At 41.4% G+C, this 17,142-nt stretch overlaps 1 protein-coding gene across 1 annotated transcript in view; it reads left to right on the top strand.

The window, feature by feature from the left end:
- The window catches only part of ME1 (malic enzyme 1), a 340,941-nt gene extending 326,703 nt beyond the window's left edge, over positions 1–14,238 (top strand). Inside the window, exons 13-14 of the mRNA XM_074948045.1 lie at positions 8,105–8,203; positions 12,704–14,238. Coding sequence (XP_074804146.1) covers positions 8,105–8,203; positions 12,704–12,871 — 267 coding nt within the window. The 3' untranslated portion in view covers positions 12,872–14,238. The remainder of the gene's footprint in view (positions 1–8,104; positions 8,204–12,703) is intronic.
- The last annotated feature ends 2,904 nt before the right edge of the window (positions 14,239–17,142 follow it).

The raw sequence follows: 17,142 nt of genomic DNA, 5'->3' as shown, positions 1-17,142 counted from the left end.
CCTAACCAGTTAGATCTAAGAACAAATCAAATTACAAACAGATCTCAAGTATTCTTCTGACAAATATAAATATACATCCTGTTTTATCAAAGAGCTTGTTTACCCTTGGGGAAAAAAGCAAACCACTAGTTGTTAAGGGGGAAAACCAAAATAAAATAAAATATACAGGATTATATTTTCTATTCCTAATTATTGTGGCTCCCTCTAGTGGATGTTTAGTGGCCAATACGCTTTTCAAGTTCAATTTAAAATACTGATAGTTTGATAGCAATAGTTTGCATGCATGTGGATGTACTGGGTATATAACCTGCCCTTGTCTTGGCCAGCATTCCCTCTTTCAACAGACTTTAAAATAAGTGTGTGTAAATGACAGGCACATGATTCCTCTATTTACTTAGAGTTACTATAACGTTACCCCTTTTTAGCCTGAGTGGTTAGCCAATATTTAGGGTCTTGGAGGTTGTTTCCACTGAGGCTAAGTCTACCTACGCTATACAACTCCAGCTACGTGAATAACAAAACTGGAGTCAATGTACCTTAGGTCGAGTTACCACGGGGTCTACACCGCGGGGGGTCAACGGGAGAAACACTCCTGTTGACTTGCCTTACTCTTCTCGTCAGGGGCAGAGTACAGGGGTCGACTGGAGAGTGATCTGCTGTTGATTTGGCGGGTTTTCACTAGACCCACTAAATCAACTGCTGCTGGATTGATCTCAGAGCGTTGATCCCATCTGTAGTGTAGACATAGCCTAAGAGAAGAAACTGAAGTTAGGTATTTCTTTGATGCAATCTTGTTTATTTACAAAGAATGTACACAAAGTCCTGTTTCCCTAGACACAGTAGGAATTGAACAAATGGGAGAAAGCTTCTTTGCTCACTGTTCCTCCAAGTCTCTTTCCAGCCAGCACTCAGCTTAAAGAGCACTCACTCTGAGCTTGCTTTCTGCTTCTCTTGTTGTCTCCTTGGAAAGCTGCCTTCTGTATCTTCTTCTGAGTCACTGACGCACACAGCTCCACCAAACAATACTCCACCACTCCACCCACAGTGTTTGCACTCAGACCCCATGGTTCAGCTCCTACTCTCAGCAAAGCGTCTGTAATATGGATAGTGTCTTCTGTTGTGTCAGCTATCTCTAAACAAAGGGACATTTAACTACTCCCTCATTAACCTGAATGGAAGGTAGCTATCATGCTCACACCCTTACGCCTTCTTTTCAACTGTCTAAATGGGCCATCTTGATCATCACTACAAAAGTTTTTTTTCTCCTGCTGATAATAGCTCATCTTAACTAATTACCATACAAACTGTGAGAGGCTAACTTCCAACTTACCTGTGTGTGTGTGTGTGTGTGTGTATGTATATATCTTACTATATGTTCCATTCTATGCATCCGATGAAGTGGGCTGTAGCCCATGAAAGCTTATGCTCTAATAAATGTATTAGTCTCTAAGGTGCCACAAGTACTCCTGTTCTTTTTGCGGGTACAGACTAACACGGCTGCTACTCTGAAACCTATCATGCTTAATCACTGCAGTGAAATTTGTAACTGTCCATAGATCAAAGAGACGCTACCTGTGGGCTACCCAATCTACAGCATAACAACAACATTTGAAAGCCTAATGTTACCTAAAATCAAATTCAATTCAATGCTATGACTCAAGACAGACAAAGCTCTAGAAAGGCAAGGTGAATGAGGTAATATCTTTTATTGGACCAACTTCTGTTGGGGAAAGAGATAAGCTTTTGAGCTACTCAGAGCTCTTCTTCAGGTCTGGGAAAGGTACGCGGAGCATCACAGCTAAATACAAGGTGGAACCGATTGTTTAGCATAACTAGTTAACACAGACATATTCCAACAGACCATTCAAGGTGAAGTAGTCTGTTGACACCCCTGCAGTCATAGGTCAAAAGAGGGGGCTTAATGGGTTACAGATTGTTGTAATAAGCCCTAAATCCAGTGTCTTTATTCAGACCATGATTTTTAGTGCCTGGTTAGTGTTGCCAATTTTGGTTGAATGTATTCTTGGAGATTTCATCACATGACAATCTTTAATTAAAGATTAATCTTTAATTCCTGAAGACTCCAAGGACAATTCTGGAGGGTTGGGAACCCTATAACCTAGCAAATTTATGAATTTAAGCAGCCAGGCTTATCTTTTGAAGGTGTTGTGCCAGTTTCCTTTGAGGACAAAGACTGAGAAGTCAGTGTAGGAATGATTGTTCTGTGAAAAGTGTTCACCCATGAGTGATATGGTATTTATCTCTTCTATCATTTTTCTGTGTGAGTTCATTCGAGAGCATAGTGATTGTCTTATTTCACCCACATAGTTGTTACTGGGGAATTTAGTGCACTGGGGTAGGTACACCACATGTAATAGGCATGTGTAGGATCCATGGATTTTGAAAGGTGTTGTGGGGGCTATTGATCATTGTAGCAGTGAAGATGTCTGCATATTTTAAATCTATTGTTATGCCAGGTTCAGGTGCTACTTGAGTTGCTGGGTCTTGGTCTGTGGAGAGCTCACCTCTGTTGATGAGGTTGTGGCGTTGTTTGAAGGCCAGAAAAAGGTGTTCAAGAAAGATTTCTTTCAAGGTGTGGTCTCCATACAGTATAGGTTACAACTGTTTAATGATACCCATATGGGGATTCCAGTGTGCGGTGGTAGGTGACAACTAGAGGTGTGCAGTCGGAGGGTTTTTTTTCCCCTGTATTGAAGCAGGTTCTCTTGGGTGGCCTGTTCCATGATGAGTTATACTTGTCTGGTGGAGTGCCCTTGTTTGGTGAAGGCAGTTTTAAGTACATTAAGGTCTGTATCCCAGATTTTCTCCTCAGAGCATATTCTGTGGTTTCTGAGGGCCTGGTGTATAGATAACAGATTTATTGGGTGTAGTTACTGGATCTGTGGAGGTAGTGTGATGATCCATGAGATTCTTGTATATAATTGTCTGCAGGGTTTCATTGTTGAAGCCGATTGTAGTGTCCAGGAAGTTGATGCTAGTCTGGCTCCAATCCACATAAGAGGTCTACATGAGGACGTTCAAGGTAGCATGTGGACAATGGCTGCTGCCTGTAAAACTGAGTCATGCATGGACATGTGACTGGCCCATGTGACTCCAGAACTCCATCTTGGAGCTGGACTTTGCATAGGAGAGAGGAGGGGGTCTCCACCCTCAAGAGAGTCTATTTAAACCCCGGGGAGACCCCTCCATTTGGTCTTCAGCTGGCTAAAAAGATAGCCTATCCACCCCCAAGGATACCTGAAAGAAACTGGAACAAAGGACAGTAACTACAGGGGATGTGAGTAATTGCTGGACCCAGACTAGAAGGAGGCTAGTCTGTAAAAGGAAACTTACTGGAATTCCTCTGAAGGTGAGGTTTTTATCAGTATTCAGTTTTCTTACTGTATTAGACATAGACTTGCGTGTTCTATTTTATTTTGCTTGGTAATTCACTTTGTTCTGTCTGCTATTACTTGGAACCACTTAAATCCTACTTTCTGTATTTAATATCCCTTTTTACTTGTTAATTAACCCAGAGTATATATTAATACTGGGGGGAGGAGGGGGAAACAGCTGTGCATATCTCTCTATCAGTGTTATAGAAGACGAACAATTTATGAGTTTATCCTGAATAAGCTTTATACAGGGTAAAATGGATTTATTTGGGGTTTGAACCCCATTGGGAGTTGGGCATTTGAGTGTTAAAGACAGGAACACTTCTTAAGCTGCTTTCAGTTTAAGCCTACAGCTGTTAGGGGATGTGGTTCAGACCTGGGTCTGGGTTTGCAGCAGGCTAGCGGGTCTGGCTCAAACCAGGCAGGGCACTGAAGTCCCAAGCTGGGAGGGCACAGCAAGCAGGGGCAGAAGTAGTCTTGGCAAATCAATTGGCAGCCCCAAGAGGGTTTCTGTGATCCAACCCATCACACCTGCATCAAAGCCTGTGCTAATGCCATATCCAGTGCTGAGAAGAGCAAGGAGGGGGGGCTTGTCAAAGGAATATCTCACTCACACTCAAAGGATTCTGTCTCTGGGTCCAGTGCCAAGGAGAGCAGTGAAGGGGGCTCATCTAAGAGTTCTCAGTATCAGGAAATTGGGATTTCTTGCTCTGGGTCCAGGGCCATCACTGGTCTTGGTGTCAGTGCTGGCAAAGGTGAGTCTGTCTCCCTTAACCTAGGTGTCGCTACTGGAATCTTGGTGCTATCCTTCATTGGTGTTGAGGATTTTGAGACCTGCTTTCTTGGTCCAGAGTTCTCTCTGGGGGATGGATGTGTTGCCCATTATCAGCTGTGTTTGCATTGAATGCAGGCAAGCCTCTTTGCTCCAAAAGACAGTGATGGGTCTCTTTTCCCTGGAGCTGGTGCTGTAGTCGGCACTGAGGCCTTCAGTGCTCAGGTGATGTGCACCCTCTTCATCTTCCTTTCCCTGCTGGTACTGGGGGTGTGGTTCACAGTCAGTGGGACACTCCCCAAAGACAAACTCCTCTGTTCATATACAGGGGATGTCTCCATTCCCGGATCTGTGGCTATCCTCATGGATTGCTCCTCTGGTGTAGTTTGAGCCTTGTCTCTTGGGATTTCCTGAATGCTGAAAAGGAGCAGCAGATAGCATGCTTGTCTGGGAGATGTGCTTCTATGAGACAGAACAGGCATTGCTGTGTTAATCTATGATAGGTATTAGTTCTTTGCAGGAAGGACGGAGTTGAACCTGGTAGGTTTTGAAACTGCCATAGCTAGCAGTCAGTGCAAAGTGCCTTGCCCTGCTGTACACACAGGGTCTCCCCATGTCTGTCCTGACTGCTGCTTTTTTGAGGGGTAGAGTGGGGGAAGCATGCAACAAAAATCAAACAAATTCATATAAGGAAGAAATGAAGAAAAATAGTTTTCACCGGAGAAGAATTCTGACAGTCAGAAGCAGGTTAGAGACAGTCTTGGTTCTGTCTTGCTGGCATGGGTGGTAAGAGGGAACTTAGGGAGAGTCAGGGCTGCTTCACCCTTTGTCCTCACACTGAAGCATGAGGAGGCTCAGGGTGTATGCCCTGCCCGGGTGCACATTGTTATGCAAAGATTCCAAATTCACATGCTTGGGGCACATGCACACCTACAGTGGAATCCACATTGACACATACCCGAAAAAGAAAGTAACCTAGAGTTTTATTTAACACTAGGATATCTAGAAGGCATGCGGTACTGAATCCCAGTGGAGGACAGGCCACCCATGATTGGGCTGGTACCAACACAACCTGCCAACTTGGCTTTACTGGCCCTATCAAAGCCTGCCATCTAATAGACTGTGGCGTGGAACACCTTCACATGTCTGGATTAAAAGAAGGTGGTCTTGGTCACCACCAGCATTGCTGGTTAGAGCATCCTCACCAGAACAGGAGGGATCCTTTGGGGACATGGCAGAAGCAGCAAGGGAGACACTCCAGCTTCCCTCTGCTCTAAAGGAACCCTCTACAGTCGAAGCAATCTTCTTGGCTCCAACACTATCCAATGATGCCTTTAGGGCTTTCCAGGAATTGTTATTGAGGATAGCTGGGACATTGGGCATCAAAATTATGGTGATCCAAGAAAACACATACAAGCTATTCAAAATCCGAACCAGTGTCTCCAAGAATCAGCCTTCTGATCGATGAAGGCATCTTTGACCTGGCAAAGGGTCTGTGACATACCCCTTCCTTGCTTTGCCCACCATCAAAGCAGATAGAAAAACAATACCAGGTTCTACCCAAAGGCTTTGAGCACTTCTATCCCCACCTTACATTGTGTTTATCTCCACCATCCAGGAGAAAACCAGATCGGAAGGGTCACCTAAAAGGGGGACTCTTAAAGACAAGGATCCCAAAAAGCTGAACCTTTTCTGCCAAAAGGTATCTCCTTGGTATATCTCCAGTTTCTCATCACAAACTGAGAGATGGCATTTTAGAAATACAACTTCCTGATGTGGAAGATGGAGACCCCTTTCCTAACTTGGCTGCCACAGGATTGCAGGGCAGATCATCAATGAGGGCCATCAGGGTGCTACAAGTGGCAAATTTGACACAGCCACCAGATGGGTGGCCACAGCAGTCACTATGATCTGGGCCTCCTGGCTTCAGGAATCCAGGATACCAAGGGGTCCAAGCCACAACTCAGGACCTACCCTTTGAGGCCATGGACCTATTTAGTACAAGAACAGATGGTGTTATATTTCCTCAAAGATTCAAGAGCAACACTCAGATCCCTATGAATATACACCTTGGCACTGTATCGCAAGCCCTTCTGGGACCAGCCACCCCAGAGGCAGAGAATGCCATTGTTCTCTAACAGTCACCATCCCGAATATCTCCCTAGAAAGTGATACATCAGGAAGTTCTGACAGGTTTCAGTTGTGCCCTCTTGCTTGTGCCTCTTGGTGAACTACACCATCCCAGGTGATAAAGTTCCTAGTCATCAGGAAAGATTCCACCATAGCAAAGACTCACCTACTCCAAGACAGATTCCTCATACTCCAGTCATTACTCATTGCAATGATTTTACACCCAATAATAACAGTACAGACCTGCTTTACAATGTTAGGCCATATGTTCACATGTACATAAGTGATGCCACTTGCCAAAATTTGCCTGAGACCACTATGGTTCTGGCTCAGATCAGCATATTCCCTGCAAAGAATCACATAGCTCCATCCCATGTACTCACAACACTGATCTGGCGACTACGTCCCAACAATGTTCAGAAAGGGATGCAGTTTGTGACCCTGTTGGCATCCAGAGCTCTTGTCATGGACACATCCAGCATGGATTGAGAATCCCACTTGGAGCAACTGCAGATTCAAAGGGTTTGGTTTTCAGAAGAAACTAAACTACACATAAACATCTAAGATCTCAGGGCCGTTAGACTGGCGTGCATGGCATTCCTCCCAGACCTGTAACCCTCAACAGTGCAGATACTGACAGAAAATATATTCTCAGAATATCAATTAGTATGGATCCCTCTTTAGGTGCACATGTCACCCAGGCCTGCAAGTTTGGTCCAATGAGGCCACCTTTTGCTCCCATGTGGCTGGTACTTCATGCTCCCATGCGAAGACAAAGGTTGGAGCAGTCCCAACCCTCCCTCAGTTTTCTGACAACTTGAAGCCCATGTTAACTGAGGACTCCAAAAGCAGGGATGGAGGGCAGGTTTGTGGGATCCACACTGACTGCAACATCTCAAAGAGCCACAGTTACTGTAGGATAAATAATACTCTTTCTTCTTTGAATATGTCAGTGTGGATTCCACTGTAGGTGAGGGCAAGCAGTAACTTTTTCAGAACAGTGCGTATGAAGAGTATCAGCTGCATCAGTCCAACAGAGATTGGAGTACAGCTCTCCAAAATTTTGCATCTGATCTGGCAGCCAAGTCCAGTGGGTAATGCTTGAAGACACATGAGTAGCTTGCTCCATGAAGCAACTTTGCAGATCTCAGATATTCATATGTTGTGGAAGCCTGCTGAGGATGCCACTTCATCACTGGTGGAGTGAGCTCTAATAGTGAGAGAGGTGCATATATTGTGTTATCCATTTTAAGAGTCTCTGGGATGAAAGGGCTTGACCTTTGGACTAGTCAGCTATAACCACAAATAGACGTGGGGCCATTCTGAAAGATTTGGTCCTGTCAGAATAACACTGAAGAGCCCTGGACATATCCAAGCTCTGGAGCTTCTTCTCCTCTTGTGTGGCATGTGGTTTTGGAAAGAACACAGGTAGGTTGATGGATTGATTCAAATGAAATTCTGAAACCACCTTGGTAAGGAATTTGGCTTGAGGTCTCAGTACCACATAGTCTCTGTGAAACACGGTGTATACAGAAGAAAAACAATAAATAAAGTAGTAAGAAAACAAAAGCACAGGAATAACTAAAAATCAATACACATTTAAAGAAAATACATGCATGTATTTAATGGCAATTTTATTTTCTACAAAATATTACGTTTAAGAACTGTGACCAGCAGCGCTGTGTAGAGAACTTTGTATCTGGCAAAATCAGAAAGTGTACTTACTACGAAAGTTACTTTTGAACTGATTCACTGTAAAGTAGGCTTGTGGGTTTAAAATTAAATCTACCTTCTGCTTTATTTCTAGGTGATAGCTCAACAGGTTTCAAAGAAACATTTAGAGGAGGGTCGTCTCTACCCTCCATTAGTTACTATTCGAGATGTGTCACTGAAAATTGCTGTGAAGGTAAGTGATTTTAGTTCATTCTGCAGCCTCTCTCTACTACCCACACACTTTGTATATGTTACAATTAGATTAGGTAAGTAAAATATTTTCAGAATTCATTACTCATTTTAAATCAATCTTGATACGAAGCAAGCAGAGTGTATTTTAAAATTTCAAATTCATACAGTTCAGGCATAGGAGTGAAGGAACTGAAAATATTTTATACTCAGTGTTCAATTACAGGTGACTACAGTAGAATGATGTTTCTACTGCTTTCTCTGTTCTCTGGTTAGTTGCATGTTCTGTTCACAGCACCTGATCCATGAAGATTGGAGCCATGAAATCCTATACTGTCAATAGTTTTCTATCCTTTAGTTGCCTTTCAGAAGAATAAATGCCTTCTCACATGCCAGCCTCCTCCTTCTTTTGGCCTACTGCTGCTTGATTTTGTTCCAATCCTCCTTATCTTGACCCATCAGAACAAATAGTGGTTTTTTTGTGAAGTCAGATATGTTTTTCATGCATGGATTTTGCCAAATTGACTCCCCTATGTCGGTAGCTTATAAAGTGCCCAAAGTAATTTGATAACCCATAGATTTGGAAGCACTGAAAAATAACAGACTTAGCCCCAGTTCTACCTTCCCTGTGGCTTTTTGTCTGCCATGAGTTCTCAGTTTTATTTCTGAGTGGGTTATCATGCTATAGATAATCCCATTTACTGAACAACCTTTTGGAAGAGCAATGTTGTCAGTAGCTCCCTATCTGTGGAATGGTTCCCTTTGATTCATTTGGTAACAGGATCCCAGGTACATATGAAAAGCCTTGTTGTAGTTCAGTTCTTTTCAGGCTGATGATAGCTGTTTTCCATAGATGTCAAAACATCTCTAAGCAGACTTCTCAGGCTAAAATCAGACTGCCTTTGTGCTTGGCAAATCCTTTCAAAAAGTGATGGAAACTCTCCTCCTCTATTCACTGTGACAGAATTAATCTTTTTAACTTAGGTGCAAAATTTAATGGAAAAAAATTGAAAATGTGTAACTTGATAAATTCATTTCTGGTCTGATCTCTCTCCTAGTTGGAGCTATGCTCTAGGAATTATTTTTTGGGGAAGTTCTATGGCTTGTGTTATACAGGAAACCAGACTAGGTGATCACTGTGGTCCCTTCTGGCCTTCAAATCTATGAACACTTGGGCTGTGCCTATTTTCCAGCAAATACTGGAAGAAGTTCAGGCTTGTAGGCAGGGCTCGGCCACATCTTTCTGCCTTTAAACTAGATGAACATTTCCAAAGATATATTGAAATACTGAATTTCTATTAGGAGAGACATTTAAACTTTAACAGTAATGACTTATTCAGTGGTGATAATTGTATGCATAGACCCAAAGAGGATCTCTTGTGGAAATGCCCAAAGAACTTCAGAGGGGGCAGGTTGGGGTCAAGGTCAATCCCTGAAAGCAAATCACAAGGTAACAGCTGTCCCATTTGGGATAATAGCCTCTCCCCAAGCCTAAGACATCTGTGATATACAGAGGCAGCAATAAGGAGGAGAAAGATGGTTCGCCCTTCCCTAGAAATAGGAGGTTTAATCTGTTTGGGGAGTAAAGAATGCTGCATGTTGGGGGTGGGAGGAAGAGAGAGAGCACATGTGCACAGACACAGATTTTCTCAGCCAGCTGATTCCCTTTCTGTTCAAGAGGCCACTGTGGAAAATGAGTGGGTTCAGATTTCTTCTGAATTTCTTCTGTAGCCATGTATGCTTTGGTTATGCCATGTTTTGTTTTCATTTAAGATTTCCCAGGAATGTAATGAGGCTTATAACAAAAATTGAAGAATCGGTGAAAATTGCTGGGGGGAAAAACTTCAGTTTTCTGGGTTAATATTGGGGGATGGGAGGACAGAAAAGCAGCAACAAATAGAGAAAGGTAAGATTATTCTGACCCAGCTCCCTCCTCTGGAAGGAGAGATGGCAGCTTGGTAATCTGGGTAGCCTGGGTTACTAAGACAGAGTGGGCTGGAAGTGGAGAACATAAGGGTGCCATCTTCTAAGGCTCCCTCCTCTAGCTCTTCTGCTTCCAGGCCCGCTCCAGAAGGAGAGATGGTGGCTCTGGTACCAGGCCATCCAGGTTACTGAGCCACCATCTCTCCTCCTGGGAGCAGAGAATTGGGTCTGGGAATTTCAGCAAGTTTTACTGGGTTTTTTAAGGACTCAAGTACTGACATACCCATGGATGTGTAGGTGTATCTTCCACTATGTTGTCTGTCTTTAAGTGGCTCACATTTACACTTTGACTAATTGATTAATAATAAACATTTCTACTCAATGTAGTATATTAGATTTTCTTAACATAATCAGTATTTTCATGTATGTGAGTGGTCCAAAATTCAGGTGAAAATTGGTAAAAAATACAAATAACTTTTGTCCAACCTGGGAATCTTTTGGTAAAAACAGCAGAAACCAAAAACAAAAGGCCTTAGTAATGCAGCACTTGATTCAACTATCTATGGAGAAGTTAGAAGCTTTTAATCAGCACTTAATCAGGTGCTATTCCCAATCATCACTAAAACAAAGCCCACACACTGGTGTAGGATCAAAACTCACCATTTCTTGGAGATTTAGCTTTACTAAGAAAGATATTGTCAATTATGGCAAACCTTAACAGCTCTGGTCACATCTAGTGGCTGTTGAGCCTTTAAGCAAAATGAAGCAAGAAATATTTAATCTGAAAAGGAAGAGTTAACCTTTGCAAAAGATTATCAAAGTACAAAGAAGGAATTACCTTCTTCGTGTAGAAAAGGCTTGTATCTTCTTAAAAGCAGAGATTTCACTTCTTTCTTCCTTGTGTGAAGGGGGGGACTATTTTGCCCACTGCCGCCATAAAACCTAGGATGTTACTGGATAAAAGGGAGCAATCCATTTGTACCACCAGAGATAAACTTACAAGAGATACTGGGGGAATTCTGCACCAAAAAATCCAAAATTCTGCATATTTTGTCAGAATAATGCAATATAATCACACAAGTTTCACTTATTTTGGTAATTTATTTAAACTACCATACAGGAAAAAAAAAATCACAATAACTGTTCAGAATTTCCTAAACACATGAAAGTTAAATAGTTGGTAACCAATACCTTGCATTCCAGTTATAATCCAGGATTTTCATTTAAAATTACCTTACTTTTATTTTGGTGTTTAAAGTGACATTCTACTTTACAGAACACCAAATTGCTCAGACTTTCACATATGAAAGTCATACAGTTTTGCCAATCATTGTCCTGCAATTTTTTAAATGGTTAAGTACAATCGATCCCGAGCTGTAATGTAACCCCATTGTGCCTCTCTGGCACAGGAAAAAAAGTGAGAAAGCACATAGACCTTCCTAGAAAAAAGAAAAGGAGTACTTGTGGCACCTTAGAGACTAAATTTGTTAGTCTCTAAGGTGCCACAAGTACTCCTTTTCTTTTTGCGGATACAGACTAACACGGCTACTACTCTGAAACCAGACCTTCCTAGCTGAGGATTCAGTTACTGTCATTTAAAGTAAGGCTCCTTTACACCACTCTAAAACAACGAGTCCGGTGGCACCTTAAAGACTAACATATTTATTTGCTTTATAAGCTTTTGTGGGTAAAAAAACCACTTCTTCAGATGCATAGAAGATGCATCTGAAGAATTCCATGCATCTGAAGAAGTGGGTTTTTTTACCCTCGAAAGCTTATACCCAGATAAATCTGTTAGTCTTTAAGGTGCCACCGGACTCCTCCTTGTTTTTGTGGATACAGACTAACATGGCTACCCCTCTGATACTTTACACCACTCTGGCAAGGTAAAGGAGCCTTAATTGACTAAGAATGGAAACAATTAACTAACAATGGGAACAGAAGCAGCCTGCCTGCTTAGTTACATTTCTGCCCTGCCTCAGGGACAGAGCCTGCTTCACACAGCCCTATGCCTTCAAGCCCGGAATGCAGCAAGAGGGACAGAGTGAATCTCTCTCACTCCTTCACACACAGGCATGCGCCCAGCCCTACCCCCTTAACATGTCTCCATGGATGCACGCATGCCCAGCCTCCCGCCTCCCTCCCATGGTGATCTGCTCTCTGCTGCCAGCTGCTCCCAGCAGATGCACCCAGGCTGCTGGGAAAGGGGTGTGTGTTCCCCACAGATTTCTTTGCTCCCCCATTTTTCTGCAGGGGAGCCAAGAAATCTGCAGAAGGTATCCATTCTGTGCCCCTGTGGAGGCACAGAATTCCCCCAGGAGTAAAGAGAGTGAGAAGGCCACAGATGCACCAACATAGCTTTTCAGAAAATTTTGCACAACCTTTGTTAATCCCTTCCTCAGAATATATTGGGCCTGATCCACAACTGATGTAAATTCATCTAAATCTGTTGTTTTACACCAGCAGAAGATCTGGTATCTTATGTTAAAGTTGAGCTATCATCATTTCTACTTTTACTTTTGGAACAGCACTGCAATAAACTTAACAGGTTGTAATTGTCAACTTGGTTGTGTTTTTGCAGATTGCAGAACAAGCCTACAGCAATAAGACAGCATCTTTCTATCCTGAGCCTGAAGACAAGGAAGCATTCATCCGCTCACATGTTTATAGCACTGATTATGACAACTTTATGGTGGACTCTTATGTCTGGCCCAAGGAAGCCATGAAAATACAGACCGGAAATCTTTAATAGAAAATGAACAAGGTAGCAGTAGTTGAAAGAGTTCAAATACTTATTACTTTTTTGTCTGTTAAATCTAAAAATTGTTAGTTTTTTTTTTTAAATCTTTAATAGAAAATGAAGAAGGTAGCAATAGTTGAGTTCAAATATTTAGTAGTTTTCTGTTAAATCTAAAAATTGTTTTTTTAATATGCTGAAAACTTTTACAATAAGACTAATTTTTTCTTTAAAACTTTGTACTTTTATTTCAAATTAGTTGATTAAGCTGCTAAAATAACTACACAAGAATAAAAATCAATTTGGGCAATGGACTTTTGGCAATTGTTTCCCTTTTTTCCTTTGATTTTCAGCTGGAATATTACAGAACATATTTATTATGGAGAATCACATCTCTCTACATTTCTGACGTATTACAATACATTGTAATAGAGGACTAAATCCTGCTCTCACTGATGCCACTAACTTCAGTGAAATCAGGATTATGTCCAAACTGACAAACAGTATGGCAGAGACTAAATAACCTAAGAATGCACAATCTGTTTAATTAAGGAAAGGCACCGTACAATTTGCATGTAAAATAGTTATATTATTATCTTTAAATAAAAATAAGGAAAACATTTGTTTTAAAACATGGTAAATGTAGAATATTTTTCCCTAGGAAAAACTGTATGCACATTTGCAATCAAGCAGGTGCAATGGCAGCTGTCGAGAGAAAGTTTTCTAATGAGAGAAGCTAATGAATATCCCTTCAAAGCCTACATATATCTCCCTCTAGTGATTGAGTGTTTTTTTTACTAATATATATTAGCTATGTTAATCTTCAGTATTCATTTCACTAAAATGGAAGTGTCCATAGCACATGTTAAATATATAACCATGTCTTCCAAAACGTTACATAGTTATGTGATTTATTTACCTGTTCATTTCTGTTAAATTATGTATTTGGTTTGGTTTTACATTTTTTATATCTTTTAAACTTGTAAGACTTCGTCCCCCCCATGTGAAATAACAGCTACTCTGATATTTGGTACACTTCAGTAGTGTGGTTCTCTGACTTGAGGCTCATGAAAATCCTGTGTACTGTATATTCTGGGCATAAAGAGCCTATTAAAGGGTTGTGAATAGGACTCTTTATAACTAAATATTTTGTAGACAGCCATACTGACATTAGCCATCTGCTGAGCAGGCCAGCTGTGCATCTCTGTATTAAACCCTTATGTGTACACGCTCTTTATATACAATTTATAAATCTTTGAATATTTCAGGTAGGGTATGTTAAAACACAGACTACCAAAAGTTCAGTCTTTATAACCAGTTTCCAGACTATCCAAATAGTTTATCTAAGGAAAAGAAAGCTTTCCAACCCTTTAGAGAGCAAGCACATTTTATTGTTTGACATTCATTGAATACATATTACCCTTTAGCACCTGGCTGTGATGTTCAGTAAATTGTTCGTTTTGATTTCTTTGGCATTGTTCCTAATAAATGCTCAAATAAATTGGTTAGTCTCTAAGGTGCCTTTTCTTTTTATTGTTCCTACAGTAATCCTTAAAATCTCAATGCTGAATTTCAGTAATTTTCCCGACATATCGTTTCATATGAAACTGCTGTGTTCATATCTCATTCTGTACTCTTTATTTATAAGCTCTCAAACAATTATGAAAATTCTTACCTGGCAATGGCATTTATCCTTGTGTAGACGGGGTTATCGTTGTACACTTGCACTTAATCATGTTGAGACATCAGTCATCACCTGCATTGTTCTGGATTCATTATTGGTCTAGAAATGGCATTTATCAATCAACAGTTTCCCCTATACTGGATTAATATGTCCGTCTAGACCATACATGTTATCTTTTCTTAAATAAAATAAAACTACTTGAAAATAATTTTTTAAAACTATCTTGAATACTAAAGTGGCTCTGTCCCTCTCCCATTTAGATTTTTTGACCATCCCCATCAATTTTCCTACTTTCACTTTCCCTATTATGAACCTTTTTGTTGAATTCCAGTGGTTGAAACTTATTTGAGAGCCTTTCTATACTGTTCCTTTAAAAAAAGTACACCACTCACAATATCCTAGGATTAGTAATTACCAACGGTCTTATCAGTGATTTAGGTTTTGTATATAATGTGCATCAGCATGTACTTTGACATTTCACTAGATGGCCCGAAGTAAACTGTTGTCGAATTATCCCCCCAACAGAAATGTAAAAGACTTCTAGGGTAGTTTGGATAAAATAGAGAGTCTCTCTGCACAGAACCAGAAAAAGGAATTATATTGGTTCAGATGCTCAGGTATGGCCAAGGTGCACTTGACGTAACTATGGAAGGATTGCAGAACTCGCTGTAAATCACTTGTCCCCAGATCCTGAGCTGTTTAGTGCCAGGCTGGACCCCTTGATGCTGAGGGCAGTTTAGCAGCCCAAGGAGCCAGTCCAGCAGAAAGGGTCACCAGGATACAGATACCTCAGCCATTCTTTCATGGCTAAACCCTGACTATGCTGACAGGCAAGAGGTGGGATGAATCATGACAGCATTGCTCCCCTCCTGAAGCTCTCCCAGCATCGAAGAGAAACGCTGAAGGCTGGATTTGCTGGCTTTATGTTTAGGCTGTTTTGTGCCACTAGAACAGCCCCAATATATCAGATTACAACAGTTTTTTCCATTCTTTATACACTATGAGATCCTGTCCGTATTTTTTTTTTATTTTATCATGTCTTTCTCGGTATTGGCTGCAACCATACAAAAAAATAGTAACATTTCTAAGTAAGCAAAGACATTTCTTAATCACCCTTACTGAAAGACCTGAAATATTGCTATACATTATTTCAATTTAGTTGCTATTTTGAAAAATAGCAAAATATTCATTTCAAACATGGTCATGGGTATTTTACTTCAGATAGGTCAGACCCAGTTAAAGTAGACATTGGTTAATAATTCTCTGGTGTGCTACACGCTCTCAAAAGACAGTGTTTCACGTATATGCAATTCACCTAGAACTGATACCATCACTGAGTGGTCTGATTCAATTCGACTAAGTTAATTTTTACAGCTCAATGGCACATCTGATTCCTATGCTGTTGCTTGGAAAAACGAAGCAGCAAAGACAGTGCCTCAGTGGTTCCTGACACACAGACACTTGTATTGTTCAGAAGCATTCTTCTGGTTCAATACACAGTAGGTCAATGGCATGACATTTACTGTGATACTCCACCATCAATGGGAACGCACAAAGAAATCAAATTTCTGAGATTTATCTTATTTAAATGTATTGCATTACACACATACTGCTTCAGGTGAAAGACTGCCATCTAGTGGCACCTTAGAGACTAACAAATTTATTTGAGCATAAGCTTTCGTGGGCTACAGCCCACTTCATCGGATACATAGAAGTGAATGTATATATATATGTTCACACATACAGATAAGTTGGAAGTTACCATACAAACTGTGAGAGGCTAATTCATTAAGATGCGCTATTATCAGCAGGAGAAAAAAAACTTTTGTAGTGATAATCAAGATGGCCAATTTAGACAGTTGACAAGAAGGTGTGAGGATACTTAAGGAAATAGATTCAATATGTGTAATGACCTCACAGTCTGTATGGTAACTTCCAACTTATCTGTGTATATATATATTGTGACAAAGCTCTGTCCTTGCCTCCGTGGGTCCCGCATTTCCTGGCGGATTTTGCTAGCCTCAGGGGCTCACTGTGACCCTCCACGTAACCCTTCTCTCTCTAGAGACAAGGGTCACAGCCTACTGAGCGATTTTCATCATAAGCCAGCAAGGGAGGTGAGGAGAAGTTATCCTTCTTTGCACAGTCTCTGTTGTCTCCCAGTCTCAGTGATTAATCAGGGGCCAAAGGTGGGGCAGGGGGCAGCCCAGGCCCACCCTCTACTCCGGGCTCCAGCCCAGGGACCCTAATAGTATCAGCTATGGTAGCTGACCTTTTAGAAACATGACAGGTACAATTCCCTGGGCTACTTTCCCCCACAGCAGCCCTCACTTCCTCAAGCTCCACTTCACCCTTACCTCAGGGCCTCCTTCCTTGTGCCTGATATGGTGTGTACTACTCAGCTTCTCCAACAGCGCAACTTCCTTCCACAGCTCCTGACATGCACACTCACCTGAGTGACTGGGAGGCTTTTAACTAGTTTCAGCCAGCCCCGATTGGCTTCAGGTGTCCCAATCAACCTAGCCTTCTCCCGGCCTTCTGGAAAGTTCTTAATTGACCTGTAGCAGCTGCCATTTCACTTTATCCTGGTACCAGGGAT

This window comes from Natator depressus, chromosome 3 (assembly GCF_965152275.1).
Source record: "Natator depressus isolate rNatDep1 chromosome 3, rNatDep2.hap1, whole genome shotgun sequence".
Classification (NCBI taxonomy): domain Eukaryota; kingdom Metazoa; phylum Chordata; order Testudines; family Cheloniidae; genus Natator; species Natator depressus.
The sequence above is the reverse complement of the archived record's forward strand: the minus strand, read 5'-3'. Positions and strand labels throughout refer to the sequence as shown.